The sequence below is a fragment of the Salvelinus fontinalis genome, chromosome 20, assembly GCF_029448725.1.
Source record: "Salvelinus fontinalis isolate EN_2023a chromosome 20, ASM2944872v1, whole genome shotgun sequence".
Lineage (NCBI taxonomy): Eukaryota > Metazoa > Chordata > Actinopteri > Salmoniformes > Salmonidae > Salvelinus > Salvelinus fontinalis.
The window spans coordinates 44,787,335-44,807,034 of NC_074684.1; the positions used below are offsets into that span (position 1 = coordinate 44,787,335).

Consider the following 19,700-nt stretch of genomic DNA (forward strand, 5'->3'; position numbering starts at 1 on the left):
CTGTACATAGCCCATCTGTAAATAGTCCATCCAACTACCTCTTCCACATACTGTTATTTATTTTGCTCCTTTGCACCCCAGTATCTCTACTTGCACACTCGTCATCTGTCATCTATCACTCCTGTGTTTAATTCCTACATTTTATTTGTTTCGCCAGTATGGCCTATTTATTGCCTTACTTCCCTTATCTTACCTCATTTGCACACACTGTACATAGACTTTTTCTATTGTGTTATTGACTGTATGTTTGTTTACTCCATGTGTAACTCTGTGTTGTTCTTTGTGTCGCACGGCTTTGCTTTATCTTGGCCAGGTCGCAGTTGTAAATGAGAACGTGTTCTCAACTAGCCTACCTGGTTAAATAAAGGTGAAATAAAATCATTTAATAAAATGATCTAAAGTGAAACAAAAAAAAACTGTTTCCAAGGATAATATACACATATGATGGACCATGTGGTGTGTCAGAGGTCATTCAAATGTACAAGCAACACGTTTTGTAAATCCATCCAATATTTTATTGAATAAAAGCCCAAACACAAACCTTTACAAATTGATATCAATCAATACAGAAATTATTGATTGATAACATGTGCAAATGATCAATGTTAAAAATGTATGTATCCCACGTGGTTTTTGTTTAAAAAAAAAATAATATTACATTTACATTTAAGTCATTTAGCAGACGCTCTTATCCAGAGCGTCTGCTAAATGACTTAAATGTAAATGTAATATTTTATTTTTTATACGATTTGGTGCTATTTTCACAAATATGTGGTGAATTTTCTAATCTCTTAGGACAAACTCCAAACTGGTAACACTTGTAATGCAGCCAGTCTTTACATTCAAATCCTTTCAATATGAATTTATTTGGTTTGTAGACATCGTTCACCAAACAACCATTAATCCAAAATATAAGTTTACTGTGAAATGAGAACATTGATTTAAAATCACCAAAACACAACCTAATAACATCTCCTTAATTTAGTTATTTTAACCAATTAATCCAAAAGCACAAAAAACTTTTAAGCTACGTTTCAATTTGCTCTTTGACTGTAGTACGCTCCAGTAGTGTAAATTACAGTACATTACACTGTTTCACATTCGGCTATTCACTTGCACTACCCATTAAAATTAACTGAACATGAAATGTCAGTAACTTCTATCCCATGTCTAATTACTGAAGAGATCTTTCATAAAGGTAATCAAATGAAAGAAATGTTTAAGGCGCTAGTTTGATTCAAACCTGTCTGGAGCATTTAGGTTCTCATCAAAATCACAGTAAATATCCTAATTGTTCATGCACCTGGCCTGATATAGGTTCTGGATTGACGTCATTGCATGAGTCATCCGTGGCCTAGAGGGTGGTACGCTCATGGGGGTGGCAATCATAGATCTTCCACCTGTATTGTAATCGTGTTTTTGTTTTTTTGTTACAGTACTGTATTGTACTTAATGTATTGTAGTGGCTCTGTACATGTCTCAGTTCATAAGAGCATGGCACTAGCAACACCAGAGGTGTGGGTTTGATTCCCATTGGGATCACATACCAAAAAGTGGACTGTTGTCACTTTGGATAAAAGTGTCTGCTGTGTAAATGGACTATTTTACAGTACCGTACTACCCAATGCTATTTTAGTGAAGCTATTATTTATTGTTAAGGACCTTCTGGATTATTTGCGAATTGGTATTGTATTACTGCAATGTAGGAGCTAGAAACACAAGCATTTCGCTGCACCCGCTGTAACATCTGCTCATCTGTGTACGCGACCAATAAAAACGTTTTAATTTGTAACATATAGTACGTCTGATTTTGTCAATATCAGATTTGTTTTACTTACTGTGAAGTAAAATCATAATAGTAATACATATATCATACTTACGTTTCTACTTTACAGACATCCATTGAGAAAAGCAATGACTTTTTATGAAACATGTCTTGCCATATGAAACATGTATTGCCATGTGAAACATGTCTTTCCAAATGAAACCCTGATTACATTTTGGTGTAAAAAGTGAGACTGTGTGATGTACTTTAGTCAATTGAAAATGTGCTTAGTTTTGAAACTGGCTTTTTGATGATCCGTTTTGAATTTTGTATTAAGGAGTTGTGGAAATATAGCACATACATGTGAAAATCGCACCAATGAGATAATAAAAAATAAAAAAAAATCATTTTAAAAGCAACTCCAAATCCTCATGTAGCCCAAACCCCAGAATTATCTCCAAAAGAAAGCTGGATGGATCTTGGATGGTAGGTGTAGTAGATTCAATGGGTCTCAAAAGAGGAAGAGACATCATTTCCAAAAAGGCCCTGCAGCTCTACTTGTCTTATGACCTATTCAGATGGAAAAGTACATAGATATGTGGCTGTTATCTTTTGTACATCTTTTTAAAAAACTACTTAGAAGCGTGCAATGGTTCCACTATAAAATGACCTAGTTTTCAACATTATATTGTCTGCATCTCAAATGGCACCCTATATAGTGCAGTCCTACCCTGGTCAAAAGTAGTGCACTAGGCCTATATAGGGAATAGGGTTCAAATGGCACCCTATTCCCTATATAGCGCAGTACTACCCAGGTCAAAAGTAGTGCACTAGGCCTATATAGGGAATAGGGTTCAATTTGAGATACAGCTATTCATTCCCTGAACTTATTAGCCCCCCCCCCTTGCATTTACAATCAAAACAAACTAAAGACTCAAATGTAGCTACCAAACCTGTATGCAAATTAATTAGCTGACAAATACATAAAAGTTCAGTGGTCGCCATAGTTTCTATTCTGAGTTATAACACATTCCACCTGCCGTTCATAGAGGCCTTCGCTTTTTTTTTTTTAAGGGCCACAAGAATATAGTCTTTGCCTAAATGGTACCCTATTCTTATAGGGAATAGGTTGCCATTTTGGGCTGAACCCTACATCCTATAGGTCGCATGGCAAAGATTTTGTTCAACGATATAAAAATGGGGAATAGACCTTTCTCAAGGGTGCATCCATTCATCCCAACTACATAAAACTCTAAATCAAACTATACGCATTAAAAAATGTCAAATCGATCACCAAAACATCAGGTGCTTCTTCAGCAGGATGCAAAATGTATAAAACAAATTGCAGATCGACATGCATGTCTCACTCCCGGAATAGAAATCTGGGTATATTCTACATTTGTATAGATTTTTTGTTGTTGAATGTTTCACTCCACTGAATGAGTCCCAGGTGTACATGGCTTTCAGAGAATAAGCTACCCATGGTGCTCTCTCAGCACCACACCCCTAAAACCTTCCCCCGCTCATTCTTTTTGTTGTCATTATAGGGTACGTCCAAAACGCCATCTTACTCCCTATATAGTGCACTACATTTGCCCGGAGCCCTATGGGGGGGGGAACCCGGAGCCCTATGGGGGGGGGACCCGGAGCCCTATGGGGGGGGACCCGGAGCCCTATGGGGGGGGGACCCGGAGCCCTATGGGGGGGGACCCGGAGCCCTATGGGGGGGGGACCCGGAGCCCTATGGGGGGGGGACCCGGAGCCCTATGGGGGGGGGACCCGGAGCCCTATGGGGGGGGGACCCGGAGCCCTATGGGGGGGAACCCGGAGCCCTATGGGGGGGGGGACCCGGAGCCCTATGGGGGGGGGGACCCGGAGCCCTATGGGGGGGGGACCCGGAGCCCTATGGGGGGGGGGGACCCGGAGCCCTATGGGGGGGGAACCCGGAGCCCTATGGGGGGGGAACCCGGAGCCCTATGGGGGGGGAACCCGGAGCCCTATGGGGTTCTGGTAAAAAAAAGTAGTGCACTCTAGAGGAAATATGATGGCATTTAAAAACACATAAATATGAATTGTAGGAATCTGTCCTTACTGCTGAATAGTGCTGGTTCCAGGTGTAAGGGTCAAAATAAGAATACTGGAAGGAATAGAGACCAGCACACTGTCCATTAAAGGACTACAATTATTCCCGTTTAGCCTCTGTTTTTGGATTTATTCCTCTTTCTCCCCTCGACAGTGCGCTGGTCTCCATCTCCTCCAGTCATTTCGGGACACAGCTCTAGTTTTGACGAAGTTAGTCCGAGGTGGGTGGAGATTGATCGGGTAAAGCATTGGCTGCTCTCCCTGGGCGGAGTGGTGATGCCTCTCTCTACTCGATGAGCTTCTTGGCCTTGAAGAAGCGTCGCAGGTAGAAGACCTGCCAGGTGGCCAGGCCAATCAGACAGCACATAGAGAATATGCTGAAGTACAGGACACGTGTGTTGGTGGACTCTGGAAGATCACAGGTAGAATTAAAGAAATATTATAGAAGTTACTTTTTTTTGCTTTCTTTTCCCCCCCAATTATATTCATAGTATTTATTTGTAAACTGTATTGAGACTTTTGTTATACGCACTTTAAATAAATTGTGACTTGATAGATGCGTAAGTGAATGAGTGATGAACATTTTTTTTGTGTGTGACAATGAGCTAAAACTAAGCATTTTTGGGGCCAATTACATAACTTGAGAAACTTAACAGCAAGTTCCACAAGAATCATGCATGTATTAACAAACAAATGGGAGGTTTGTGTTTAAATTTGAGTTGCACAATCCTTTACCAAGTTAGGATCAGGCTAGAATACATTGTGGCACTACTTTATCAGTACAGGTGCGCCCTTCTTACCGTTGGTATCCCTCATCTCCTCCTCTCTCCTCTTCATGTAGGCAAAGTCGTTGACGATGGATTCTGATAGGTCCTCCAGCCGCCTTAGCTCCACCTCCAGGGGCTTCAGCTTCTCTACCTTGGCGATCTGAGTGGACGAGAGAGCCGCCAATCAAAACAAATCTCCCAACAATGCAACGCCACAATCCATCCCATGTCAGTAGGTGTTAACTGGACTTCTGATCTCTAGATGTTTGATGGACAGGAACAAATACAATCAATTGTTGTTGTTTTTTAAAGTTTGAGAAACGTGAGTGGTCTTCCGTAGCTCAGTTGGTAGAACATGGCCTCTTACAATGCCAGGAGAGTCGGTTTGATTCCTGGGACCAACCATACCTAAATTGTATGCATGCATAACTGTAAATCACTTTGGATTAAAGTGTCTGTTAAAATGGCATATATTTGTGTTATATTATTCAATAGAAGCTTGGACTGTGCTGTGACCCAGTTTGTCCAGTTGGGGGCACTCTTGAGCTGTGCAGCAGTAGTGCCAGACCGCAGCAGAGAACAGTTTGTGCTCCTGTTCATGTTGAACTAATGACAATCTGTCTGGTATGTAGAACGCTCTACGCTTCCTCCTGCTTTAGTTTAGCAAACGTATTGATTCCCAAGCAGAGAATCTGGTCCCACAAGCTACAAGCTACAATTTAAAAAAAAAGGGATAAGATCAGCAGATGTTGGAAACCTTTCCAAATCGTTTTGTTCTGAACAAACAGAACCATTATTCTGTGTGTTTGGTTCCACTCTTCCGACCAGCAAAATAAAGTTCTGAACCGGTTCGAACCACAAAAAGTACTGGTCTATATCTTTCTTTTATGTTCCTTTTTAAACCTCTGCTATATGTATATATATTTTTTGTTTTGTTTACATTTAGCTCGCCATTAAATTAGTGCTGATAGAGAAGCTTGCTGTGAAGTGGGTAAACAATTTAATCTGTATAGGAAAGTCCTTAAGAGCAAATAGTATTTTAATCATAATGGAAGACAAACACACTGTGCTGCCAGATATTAGTCCTGATATTTTTAGGGTGTGGAGAGAGGGTGGAGGAGGAGGAGGCTTGAAGCGCTGGGCATCTTGTGATGACATGTATTATCTGAATTAGGCCCACAGAATTATACCTACAGAGGAACGGCTTCTATTGAGGAGCTTTGAATGTCAGAGTTGGTTTAACGTTGGATCAGAGCAACCGTTAGCTCGCTCGCTAACAAGCTTCAGTGTTCAAAGCGGCACCAGAATTAAAAACACGTCTTACCTTTTTGTAGTTATTAAATCCAATGTGAAACGTGATAACTAGAGTATACTTAACTAGCATGAAGAAGTCAATCCATTATTCTCCAATTAAAAATATCTCCCTAAAATCTGAATTACGCCGTCAGTATGCTACAGTAACCTAGGCTCCAGAGGGGGGGGGGGGGGGGGGGGGGGCTACAGTAACCTAGGCTCCAGGGGGGGGGGGGGGGGGGGGGGGCACACGGTCCCGTGTGGCTCAGTTGGTAGAGCATGGCGCTTGCAACGCCAGGGTTGTGGGTTCATTCCCCACGGGGGGACCAGGATGAATATGTATGAACTTTCCAATTTGTAAGTCGCTCTGGATAAGAGCGTCTGCTAAATGACTTAAATGTAAATGTAACAATAGAATAGGTCTCCCTGACCATCAGGACAATAGAATAGGTCTCCCTGATCAGGACAATAGAATAGGTTTCCCTGACCATCAGGACAATAGAATAGGTTTCCCTGACCATCAGGACAATAGAATAGGTCTCCCTGATCAGGACAATAGAATAGGTCTCCCTGATCAGGACAATAGAATAGGTCTCCCTGATCACCAGGACTATAGAATAGGTCTCCCTGATCACCAGGACTATAGAATAGGTCTCCCTGATCATCAGGACAATAGAATAGGTCTCCCTGATCATCAGGACAATAGAATAGGTCTCCCTGATCACCAGGACAATAGAATAGGTCTCCCTGATCACCAGGACAATAGAATAGGTCTAGAAAATGTCTACAGTAACCTAGGCTCCAGAGAGGGGGGGGGGGGGGGGCTACAGTAACCTAGGCTCCAGAGAGGGGGGGGGGGGGGCTACAGTAACCTAGGCTCCAGAGGGGGGAGGGGGGGGCTACAGTAACCTAGGCTCCAGAGGGGGGAGGGGGGGGCTACAGTAACCTAGGCTCCAGAGGGGGGAGGGGGGGGCTACAGTAACCTAGGCTCCAGAGGGGGGAGGGGGGGGCTACAGTAACCTAGGCTCCAGAGGGGGGAGGGGGGGGCTACAGTAACCTAGGCTCCAGAGGGGGGAGGGGGGGGCTACAGTAACCTAGGCTCCAGAGGGGGGAGGGGGGGGGCTACAGTAACCTAGGCTCCAGAGGGGGGGGGGGGCTACAGTAACCTAGGCTCCAGAGGGGGGGGGGGGGGCTACAGTAACCTAGGCTCCAGAGGGGGGGGGGGGGGGGCTACAGTAACCTAGGCTCCAGAGAGGGGGGGGGGGGGGCTACAGTAACCTAGGCTCCAGAGAGGGGGGGGGGGCTACAGTAACCTAGGCTCCAGAGGGGGGAGGGGGGGGCTACAGTAACCTAGGCACCAGAGGGGGGAGGGGGGGGCTACAGTAACCTAGGCTCCAGAGGGGGGAGGGGGGGGCTACAGTAACCTAGGCTCCAGAGGGGGGAGGGGGGGGCTACAGTAACCTAGGCTCCAGAGGGGGGAGGGGGGGGCTACAGTAACCTAGGCTCCAGAGGGGGGAGGGGGGGCTACAGTAACCTAGGCTCCAGAGGGGGGAGGGGGGGGGCTACAGTAACCTAGGCTCCAGAGGGGGGAGGGGGGGGGGCTACAGTAACCTAGGCTCCAGAGGGGGGAGGGGGGGGCTACAGTAACCTAGGCTCCAGAGGGGGGGGGGGGGGGGGGCTACAGTAACCTAGGCTCCAGAGGGGGGGGGGGGGGGGCTACAGTAACCTAGGCTCCAGAGAGGGGGGGGGGGGGGGCTACAGTAACCTAGGCTCCAGAGAGGGGGGGGGGCTACAGTAACCTAGGCTCCAGAGAGGGGGGGGGGGGGGGGGCTACAGTAACCTAGGCTCCAGAGGGGGGGGGGGGGCTACAGTAACCTAGGCTCCAGAGAGGGGGGGGGGGGGGGCTACAGTAACCTAGGCTCCAGAGGGGGGGGGGGGGGGGGGCTACAGTAACCTAGGCTACAGGGAGGGGTGGGGAGCTACAGTAACCTAGGCTACAGGGAGGGGTGGGGGGCTACAGTAACCTAGGCACCAGGGAGGGGGGGGGGCTACAGTAACCTAGGCGCCAGGGAGGGGGGGGGGCTACAGTAACCTAGGCGCCAGGGAGGGGGGGGGCTACAGTAACCTAGGCGCCAGGGAGGGGGGGCTACAGTAACCTAGGCGCCAGGGAGGGGGGGGGGGGGCTACAGTAACCTAGGCGCCAGGGAGGGGGGGGGGGGCTACAGTAACCTAGGCTCCAGGGAGGGGGGGGGGGGGGCTACAGTAACCTAGGCTCCAGGGAGGGGGGTGGGGGGGGGGGGGGTGGGCTACAGTAACCTAGGCTCCAGGGAGGGGGGCTCCAGTAACCTAGGCTCCAGGGAGGGGGGGGGGCTACAGTAACCATGGCTCCAGAGGGGGGGCTCCAGTAACCTAGGCTCCAGGGAGGGGGGGGCTACAGTAACCTAGGCTACAGGGAGGGGGGGGGGGCTACAGTAACCTAGGCTCCAGTAACCTGAATTCTCAATACAACCCTAGATATGATAACACACACAGGTAACCAGTAGCTAGTCCAGCACACACATTGTGTGATACCCAAATTACACTCCCTCTGCTGTTTCCTGAAGTCCACCATCACTGTATAGGGAATACAGTACAGGGAATACAGTACAGGGAATACAGTAAAAGGAATACAGTACAGGGAATACAGTAAAAGGAATACAGTACAGGGAATACAGTACAGGGAATACAGTACAGGGAATACAGTACAGGGAATACAGTAAAGGGAATACAGTGATCGCATAGGGAATACAGTACAGGGAATACAGTACAGGGAATACAGTACAGGGAATACAGTACAGGGATTACAGTACAGGGATTACAGTACAGGGAATACAGTGATCGCATAGGGAATACAGTAAAGGGAATACAGTACAGGGAATACAGTGATCGCATAGGGAATACAGTACAGGGAATACAGTAAAGGGAATACAGTGATCGCATAGGGAATACAGTATAGGGAATACAGTGATCGTATAGGGAATATAGTACAGGGAATACAGTGATCGCATAGGGAATACAGTGATCGCATAGGGAATATAGTGATCGTATATGGAATACAGTGATCGTACAGGGAATACAGTATAGGGAATACAGCGATCGCATAGGGAATACAGTATAGGGAATACAGCGATCGTATAGGGAATACAGTATAGGGAATACAGCGATCGTATAGGGAATACAGTATAGGGAATACAGCGATCGTATAGGGAATACAGTATAGGGAATACAGTGATCGTGAACTCCAGGAAACAGCAGAAGGAATATAGTGATCGTATAGGGAATACAGTGATCGTGAACTCCAGGAAACAGCAGAGGGAATATAGTGATCGTATAGGGAATACAGTGATCGTGAACTCCAGGAAACAGCAGAGGGAATATAGTGATCGTATAGGGAATACAGTGATCGTGAACTCCAGGAAACAGCAGAGGGAATATAGTGATCGTATAGGGAATACAGTGATCGTATAGGGAATACAGTGATCGTATAGGGAATACAGTATAGGGAATACAGTGATCGTATAGGGAATACAGTGATCATATAGGGAATACAGTATAGGGAATACAGTATAGGGAATACAGTATAGGGAATACAGTATAGGGAATACAGTATAGGGAATACAGTGATCGTATAGGGAATACAGTGATCGTATAGGGAATACAGTGATCGTATAGGGAATACAGTATAGGGAATACAGGGATCGTATAGGGAATACAGTATAGGGAATACAGGGATCGTATAGGGAATACAGTATAGGGAATACAGGGATCGTATAGGGAATACAGTATAGGGAATACATTGATCGTATAGGGAATACAGTATAGGGAATACATTGATCGTATAGGGAATACAGTATAGGGAATACATTGATCGTATAGGGAATACAGTATAGGGAATACATTGATCGTATAGGGAATACAGTATAGGGAATACAGGGATCGTATAGGGAATACAGTATAGGGAATACAGGGATCGTATAGGGAATACAGTATAGGGAATACATTGATCGTATAGGGAATACAGTATAGGGAATACATTGATCGTATAGGGAATACAGTGATCATATAGGGAATACAGTATAGGGAATACAGTATAGGGAATACAGTATAGGGAATACAGTAAAAGGAATACAGTACAGGGAATACAGTAAAAGGAATACAGTACAGGGAATACAGTACAGGGAATACAGTACAGGGAATACAGTACAGGGAATACAGTAAAGGGAATACAGTACAGGGAATACAGTAAAAGGAATACAGTAAAAGGAATACAGTACAGGGAATACAGTACAGGGAATACAGTACAGGGAATACAGTACAGGGAATACAGTAAAAAGAATACAGTACAGGGAATACAGTACAGGGAATACAGTACAGGGAATACAGTACAGGGAATACAGTAAAGGGAATACAGTGATCGCATAGGGAATACAGTACAGGGAATACAGTACAGGGAATACAGTACAGGGAATACAGTACAGGGAATACAGTACAGGGATTACAGTACAGGGATTACAGTACAGGGATTACAGTACAGGGAATACAGTGATCGCATAGGGAATACAGTAAAGGGAATACAGTACAGGGAATACAGTGATCGCATAGGGAATACAGTACAGGGAATACAGTAAAGGGAATACAGTGATCGCATAGGGAATATAGTACAGGGAATACAGTGATCGCATAGGGAATACAGTGATCGCATAGGGAATATAGTGATCGTATATGGAATACAGTGATCGTACAGGGAATACAGTATAGGGAATACAGCGATCGCATAGGGAATACAGTATAGGGAATACAGCGATCGTATAGGGAATACAGTATAGGGAATACAGCGATCGTATAGGGAATACAGTATAGGGAATACAGCGATCGTATAGGGAATACAGTATAGGGAATACAGTGATCGTGAACTCCAGGAAACAGCAGAAGGAATATAGTGATCGTATAGGGAATACAGTGATCGTGAACTCCAGGAAACAGCAGAGGGAATATAGTGATCGTATAGGGAATACAGTGATCGTGAACTCCAGGAAACAGCAGAGGGAATATAGTGATCGTATAGGGAATACAGTGATCGTGAACTCCAGGAAACAGCAGAGGGAATATAGTGATCGTATAGGGAATACAGTGATCGTATAGGGAATACAGTGATCGTATAGGGAATACAGTATAGGGAATACAGTGATCGTATAGGGAATACAGTGATCATATAGGGAATACAGTATAGGGAATACAGTATAGGGAATACAGTATAGGGAATACAGTATAGGGAATACAGTATAGGGAATACAGTGATCGTATAGGGAATACAGTGATCGTATAGGGAATACAGTGATCGTATAGGGAATACAGTATAGGGAATACAGGGATCGTATAGGGAATACAGTATAGGGAATACAGGGATCGTATAGGGAATACAGTATAGGGAATACAGGGATCGTATAGGGAATACAGTATAGGGAATACATTGATCGTATAGGGAATACAGTATAGGGAATACATTGATCGTATAGGGAATACAGTATAGGGAATACATTGATCGTATAGGGAATACAGTATAGGGAATACATTGATCGTATAGGGAATACAGTATAGGGAATACAGGGATCGTATAGGGAATACAGTATAGGGAATACAGGGATCGTATAGGGAATACAGTATAGGGAATACATTGATCGTATAGGGAATACAGTATAGGGAATACATTGATCGTATAGGGAATACAGTGATCATATAGGGAATACAGTATAGGGAATACAGTATAGGGAATACAGTATAGGGAATACATTGATCGTATAGGGAATACAGTGTGCGTGAACTCCAGGAAACAGCAGAGGGAGCGCCCCTCCAAACATTTTGGTCAAATGAAAAGCTTCGTCTCTACTCACCTCCTCGTAGTTCTTGGCCTCCACTCCGTGCTTCATGTCCAGATTAACCAGCTGGTCCGGGACTCTCCCAGTTCCTGGGTGACAGAACATACACCTCATTCAGTACATTTCGATGCAGGGCTTTAACTCAGCTCATTCAATAACAGCAAGCAATAACCCACAGCAAGCAATAACCCACAGCAAGCAATAACCCACAGCAAGCAATAACCCACAGCAAGCAATAACCCACAGCAAGCAATAACCCACAGCAAGCAATAACCCACAGCAAGCAATAACCCACAGCAAGCAATAACCCACAGCAAGCAATAACCCACAGCAAGCAATAACCCACAGCAAGCAATAACCCACAGCAAGCAATAACCCACAGCAAGCAATAACCCACAGCAAGCAATAACCCACAGCAAGAAATAACCCACAGCAAGAAATAACCCACAGCAAGCAATAACCCACAGCAAGCAATAACCCACAGCAAGCAATAACCCACAGCAAGAAATAACCCACAGCAAGAAATAACCCACAGCAAGCAATAACCCACAGCAAGCAATAACCCACAGCAAGCAATAACCCACAGCAAGCAATAACCCACAGCAAGCAATAACCCACAGCAAGCAATAACCCACAGCAAGCAATAACCCACAGCAAGCAATAACCCACAGCAAGCAATAACCCACAGCAAGCAATAACCCACTCCATCCAGTCACATGGAGTGCGTTCAGTAGGACGCAATGTTTCTTTTGACTCCGATAGACATTTTCAACATATCCCATTTCTATCTGCAATGTTCAGCTACTGTAGACACTTTCCCAATCCTCTGGTTTCTTGCACTTCACATTTCCCCAAAATAATAGATCTCACGTCATATACAGTGTCAACGTTGATAATCACTGGTGTTAGAATGTACAAGTTCTAAGACGACACGGTGTCATACTCTGGGGTCGTTCTGTACACAATGAGCCTGTTTGTCGTGTCACACGCCTCCTGAATCCTCTCAGGTCTTCTTTCTATGGGCACCGAAGATCTGTTTCCCTGAATTACATGTGAAAGCCTAACACTGTAATATCAGATTTTATAACTTAGCTAGTCATGTTGGCAATAGAACAAGCTTTCAAATGGTGCCCACCTGATCCTGATTGTGAATTATAATGGTTTGGTTTTTGGATTGCCTAAACAACAGTTGTGGGGATGCTGGGATGTGTCCCAAACAAAAACAACAAGTGTGCTCGCTCTAGTTCCTCAACGACTCAGCTAGGAAAGCTCAAAATAAGCAACGTATAGTTGAAGACTCTTCTTTGAGTCATAAAAGTGCATTAAAATGACTTAGAAACTGTGTACACTTTGGAGAGGTATGAGGCAACCAGTTAGTCCTCTAACTCACTCAAACCGTGTCAAACCGTGTCATTTTTTTTGTCTTATGTTGCACTTACTCCACATTTCCCAGAAATATTATTTAGTTACTGAATGTATCCAGAATATTTTCAGATTTCGTTATCAACAAATGCTGTGAAAAGTACAGTAAATGTAAAATGCACATAAAAATCAACAGTGTAACGTTTGCTTTCAGTTTTGTCAGGTGAACTGACAAGACATTTAGGTAAATAATTTCCCCATAATATCCTAAATGTTCCCTTTTCAATTCCTACCATGGTTATGTATTTTCAGATTTTGTTCCGTGAGAAACATTTTAATTCCCCAGAGAGTAATGGGTTAAGAGTTGAAACTGCAGTGTTCCTTGGAGGGGGGGGGTCTCAGAACCCAGAACCAAATGTAGCAATGTGCTGGCCAGCCTATAGATGTGGTAGAGAGGTCAATGGAACACAGACCGTAGGAGGAGACAGAAGGACACCGGATTGGTGCACAATCAACAAATATGATCAAACAAAATTGATATTTATCAAATCTGTCATGATTTATGCATTGTAAAAGGCCGCCAATGTGGTTACTAAAGTCCGATTTGGTTATATTTGGTTGTTTTCTCTGCATAACATTTACAACTAGTACCTTTTTTTTTTTAGGTTAATAAGAAGTGACTGCTAAATGCTAACTCCCATTCATATAAGCTGGTTAGCATAGCTAGCATTCAGAAATCGATGGTGGAGGTCAGTCGTTTTTTTTGTTTACTGTAATACAGTTGATTGGTAAAGATGACATGAGCATGTATTGGGGGGGGTGGGGGTTGACATCTATACAAGCATTATACTCTTGATTTTTTATCTCAACATAGTGTGGAGTACACATATAAACAACAGCCTAAATGTAGGCTAATTTTGCAGGGGGGCAAATGAGGAGATTCGAGATCTTTCCCACACGCTTTTCCATGGCATTTCCATTGTTTGGGTCAAGTTCCATTGACTTCTTAACCGCATCTAAGGCCTGAAATCTAGAACCTGTTTTGCTAACGTTTCCCCTCATGTACAGTGCATTCAGAAAGTATTCAGACCCCTTTGACTTTTTCCACATTTTGTTTTAACTTTACAGCCTTATTCTAAAATGGATTAAATTGTTTTTCCCCCCTCATCAATCTACACACAATACCCCCTAATGACATCACAATACCCCCTAATGACATCACAATACCCCCTAATGACATCACAATACCCCCTAATGACATCACAATACCCTATAAATGATGAAGCAAAAACAGGTTAAATATCACATATACATAATTATTCAGACCCTTTACTCAGTACTTTGTTGAAGCGCCTTTGGCAGCGATTACAGCCTTGAGTCTTCTTGGGTATGACGCTACTACTTTGGCAGACCTGTATTTGAAGAGTTTCTCCCATTCTTCTCTGCAGATCCTCTCAAGCTCTGTCAGCTGCACAGCTATTTTCAGGTCTCTCCAGACATGTTCAATCGGGTTCAAGTCCGGGCTCTGGCTGGGCCACTCAACGACAGAGACCTGTCCCGAAGCCACTCCTGCATTGTCTTGGCTGTTTGCTTAGGGTTGTTGACCTGTTGGAAGGTGAACCTGCCCCAGTCTGAGGTCCTGAGCACTCTGGAGCAGGTTTTCACCAAGGATCTCTCTGTACTTTGCTCTGTACATCTTTCCCTCGATCCTGACTAGTCTTCCAGTCGCTGCTGCTGAAAAACATCCCCACAGCATGATGCTGCCACCACCATGCTTCACCGTAGGGATGGTGCCAGGTTTCCTCCAGACGTGACGCTTGGCATTCAGGCCAAAGAGTTCAATCTTAGTTTTATCAGACCAGAGAATCTTGTTTCTCATGGTCTGAGAGTCTTTAGCTGCCTTTTGACAAACTCCAAGCGGGCTGTCATGGGCCTTTTACTGAGGAGTGGCTTCCGTCTGGCCACTCGACCATAAAGGCCTGATTTTTGGAGTGCTGCAGAGATGGTTGTCCTTCTGGAAGGTTCTCCCATCTCCACAGAGGAACTCTGGAGCTCTGTCAGAGGGACCATCGGGTTCTTGTTCACCTCCCTGACCAAGGCCCTTCTCCCCCGATTGCTCAGTTTGGCCATGCGGCCAGCTCTAGGAAGAGTCTTGGTGGTTCCAAACTTCTTCCATTTAAGAATGATGGAGGCCAGTGTGTTCTTGGGGTCCTTCAATGCTGCAGAAATTTTTTGGTAACCTTCCCCAGATCCGTGCCTCGACACAATCCTGTCTCGGAGCTCTACGGACAATTCCTTCCACCTCATGGCTTGTTTCTTTGCTGTGACATACACTGTCAACTGTGGGACCTTGTATAGACAGGTGTATGCCTTTCCAAATCATGTCCAAATCAATTGAATTTACCACAGGTGGACTCCAATCAAGTTGTAGAAACATCTCAAGGATGATCAATGGAAACAGGATGTGCCTGAGCTCAATGTTGAGTCTCATAGCAAAGGGTCTGAATACTTATATAAATAAGCTATTTATTTTTTGTATATATATTTGCAAAAAATGTATAAAAAATAACTGTTTTCGCTTTGTCATTATGGGATATTGATAAGGAAAAAAATATTTAATCCATTTTAGAATGGCTCCCTGCCTGTGCCATTAAACCCCTACAACTCATCCAGAACGCTGCAGCCCGTCTGGTGTTCAACCTTCCTAAGTTCTCTCACGTCACCCCGCTCCTCCGCTCTCTCCACTGGCTTCCAGTTGAAGCTCGCATCCGTTACAAGACCATGGTGCTTGCCTACGGAGCTGTGAGGGGAACGGCACCTCCGTACCTTCAGGCTCTGATCAGGCCCTACACCCAAACAAGGGCACTGCGTTCATCCACCTCTGGCCTGCTCGCCTCCCTACCTCTGAGGAAGTACAGTTCCCGCTCAGCCCAGTCAAAACTGTTCGCTGCTCTGGCACCCCAATGGTGGAACAAACTCCCTCACGACGCCAGGACAGCGGAGTCAATCACCACCTTCCGGAGACACCTGAAACCCCACCTCTAAGGAATACCTAGGATAGGATAAAGTAATCCTTCTACCCCCCCCCCGCCCCTTAAAAGATTTAGATGCACTATTGTAAAGTGGCTGTTCCACTGGATGTCATAAGGTGAATGCACCAATTTGCAAGTCGCTCTGGATAAGAGCGTCTGCTAAATGACTTAAATGTAAAATGTAAACGTAGAATAATTTTGAAACAGTCAAGGGGTCTGAATACTTTCCCGAACGCACTGTACTTCATGTAATGGTTAGCATTACAAAGAGTGGCAAGGAGTGGAATGATAACTCAGACTGGTATTCAGGCTAGCTACTCATTTGTTAACAATCTGTCACAAGACACTACTTTGTGGATGGCGTAATGCAGTTAGACTATCAATTACATTGAGCAGAGCCTGCTCTTTGCAAAACATCTATGTTAAGGAGTACCATCACTTTCTGTACCACAGAAGAACAACTATACACATTATGTATGTCCCAAATGCCACCCCATTCCCCATTTAGGGCACTACTTTTCTCAAAAGCCTCTGGTCAAAAGTAGTGCACTTAAATAGGGAGCCATTTTGGGACGTAGATTAACTTACCCATTGGGGACTTGCTCTCAAAGCACACTTCAAACATGTCATAATCTTCTGTTGTGAAGGCAAACTTCCCTTTCGTTGCATCTTCCTTCGAGTAGAGGATGTGTCCTGATGAGTCTGTGATCTAAAAACAGGTGACAATAACAAAATGACATAAAAAGGTAGAGATACATCACGTTACGACAGCTGCTGCATCATGGCAGTCGCTATGGGCAATGTTGTGTTTACTTGATTACGTGTAATGTAAACTCACACACAAAATCGGCTAACTTTGTCAATAGGCAAATGATAGACATATTCTAATCCTGCGTTCCCTTTACTGACATTCACATGATACAGCTACAACATGCTAACATAGCTAGCCTAGCTAGTAGGTTACACGTATCACAGAGTGGATGGGGGGAGCTAAGACTGACGTGTAACATCCTGAATGAATGTTCACCAACTCAACTGAAACTAAACATTAAATTGGGTTAGCAACACAATAACAGTTAACTCTGATCTGCAATTTTCAATTCCTTTACACATGTATGTAATACTTCATGAACTTGGTTTGAGAAATGTACAATTCTGCTATTTATATGTCAAAATCATTTCACAGGGCAAAAACCAGGAAGGATCTGTCACAGGCCCAACCAGGCTAAAGTTAACTAGCAAGCTAACCATAGCTAGCTACAAACTAACAGCAGCTGTGAACAAGACGTTAAGCTAACGAGCCGTTATTGGAAGCAAATGCACATAGATAACTCGCTGAGTTATCATATCCACGTATTGTATTCCGTTGTGATAACGTTACTTCTCATCGGGAAATGATATGACCAAACTACGTTTGGGCCTTCACTGCTAACAGTTAGCAGCTAACTAGCTTAGCCGAGCAACGTCGCTATTGCCAACATCATCAAACTCACCTTCAGGTTGGTTTTGGTGTTGGACTCGTCGTTGATGTCATACTCCCCCGTGACGAGCACGTCTTTGTGGATCTCTTCCCGAAGACATTTCCTTGAATTTACAGGTAGAAAGAAAGAAATCGAAAATACCGATTCAATGAGAACAGGTAAAAGCAGTAGGGCAGCGAACCGAGCCATGGCTACAAGCCGAATAAAACACGAGCAACAGCTAGGTAACTGAAACTCCGCTAAAGAGCTCAAATTCTCCATAGCGCCGCAGCTGTCAAGGAGGGCTGTTGACAGTTTGGTCTGATAGATGGATAAATAGATAGATACGAATCCACAATAAAGCGCCTGTAAAATCATATCTATCTATTATAATTTGGGGGTGGGGGTGCTTATATTTGTCAAGTGTTTTGGCATATCCAAACTCTCCTTGAAACACCTGCAGTGGAGTGGGATCACAGCCCAGGTCACCATTGTACAGCAATTATGTTGAGTGCCTTGCTCAAGGTCACAGTCGGCTCCGGTATTCAAACTAGCAACCTTTCGAATATTGGCCCAATGCTCTAACCTCTAGGCTACCTGCCACCCTTTATCTAGATATACCTGTATTGGCCTCATTTGAAAATGTATTTTATCACTCTTCTGACAGTAGCTACGTGGTCCTACCAGTTAAGTGAAGAATGTTTGGTGAAAAGTAGCATTTCATTTGATTACATAATGACCTAACAAACCAGAGGGTACAGTAAGTGGTTAATCCTCAACAGCATTACACAACAGACCATATCACAATCACAGTTACTGGGTATTCTGAAGATCCCCCAAAGCTATTATTTTGTTGTCAGCAGCGGCTCAGGGATTACACAATTAGGATTGATGGAGCTGTCCGGTTTCCAAGGAAACCTCCGCTTCCGGATCCCCTAGAGAAGACCCAGCACTCCAGTCGGCCCGCTAAGAGCAGAGGCTGTCACTGAGTGAACACTAATTATTGGACAGATAAAGCTGTGTCTCCCACTGGTCTTACTGCTGTACGTCAATTCACCCCTCTGAATATGTCACTCTCACTGCCACTATTCGGAATTGCCATTACCCCTAAGTTTGATGGTATTTAACCTCTATTTATCCAGGTCTCACTGATTAAGATCAGATCTATTTTACCACAAGAGAGGCCTGATATTCTGCTGTCAAAATTCCCTACATGAAATTGCAGTGACCTGCCATTTCCATCAAAGACAAAGTAAAGCTACTGACCTTCCATTTCTACCAGAGCCATAGATACTATGGCCAGCCTCTGTAGAGCCATACAGTAGATAAAGCTACTGACCTGCCTCTATAGAGCCATAGATAAAACTACTGACCTGCCTCTATAGAGCCATAGAGAAAGCTACTGGCCTGCCTCTATAGAGCCATAAAGCTACTGACCTGCCTCTATAGAGCCATAGATAAAGATACTGATCTGCCTCTATAGAGCCATAGATAAAGCTACTGATCTGCCTCCATAGAGCCATAGATAAAGATACTGATCTGCCTCTGTAGAGCCATAGCTACTGACCTGCCTCTATAGAGCCATAGGTAAAGCTACTGATCTGCCTCTATAGAGCCATATATAAAGCTACTGACCTGCCTCTATAGAGCCATAGATAAAGCTACTGGCCTGCCTCTATGGAGCCATAGCTACTGACCTGCCTCTATAGAGCCATAGATAAAGCTACTGACCTGCCTCTATAGAGCCATAGATAAAGCTACTGACCTGCCTCTGTAGAGCCATAGATAAAGCTACTGACCTGCCTCTATAGAGCCATAGATAAAGCTACTGACCTGCCTCTATAGAGCCATAAAGCTATAGAGACCGTATGTAGCTCTGGTTTTCAACGTGGGTGTGATGAGGGTAATAGAGCACTTGTAACCTGTTACGACCTGTTATGACCAGATACGAGCTGTTATGTTCTCTCTAATCCCTTGGGACCTATGACAAATGTCATTATCCGAGCCAGAGGTTGAGGATTATG

The 19,700-nt window shown here is 44.4% G+C and overlaps 1 protein-coding gene across 1 annotated transcript; it reads right to left on the reverse strand.

Moving 5' to 3' along the window:
• Positions 1-492: 492 nt before the first annotated feature.
• Positions 493-17,911, reverse strand: LOC129817867 (transmembrane emp24 domain-containing protein 10-like). The gene is made up of 5 exons (XM_055873463.1): positions 17,710-17,911; positions 16,805-16,925; positions 11,838-11,911; positions 4,648-4,774; positions 493-4,255 (listed from the first exon to the last, which is right to left on the reverse strand). Exons 1-5 carry the CDS (start codon positions 17,884-17,886, stop codon positions 4,134-4,136), a joined length of 621 nt encoding a protein of 206 aa, XP_055729438.1. The 5' UTR covers positions 17,887-17,911; the 3' UTR covers positions 493-4,133.
• Between the last annotated feature and the right edge of the window lie 1,789 nt (positions 17,912-19,700).

Bases quoted from the DNA above. Each gene is read 5' to 3' on its own strand.
- LOC129817867 (XM_055873463.1), bottom strand. From the start codon at position 17,886: ATGGCTCGGTTCGCTGCCCTACTGCTTTTACCTGTTCTCATTGAATCG. The intron at 16,926-17,709 runs GTGAGTTTGATG...ACCTGTTTTTAG, and splicing joins ACACCAAAACCAACCTGAAG to ATCACAGACTCATCAGGACA. The intron at 4,775-11,837 runs GTGAGTAGAGAC...TCGTCCACTCAG, and splicing joins AGGCCAAGAACTACGAGGAG to ATCGCCAAGGTAGAGAAGCT.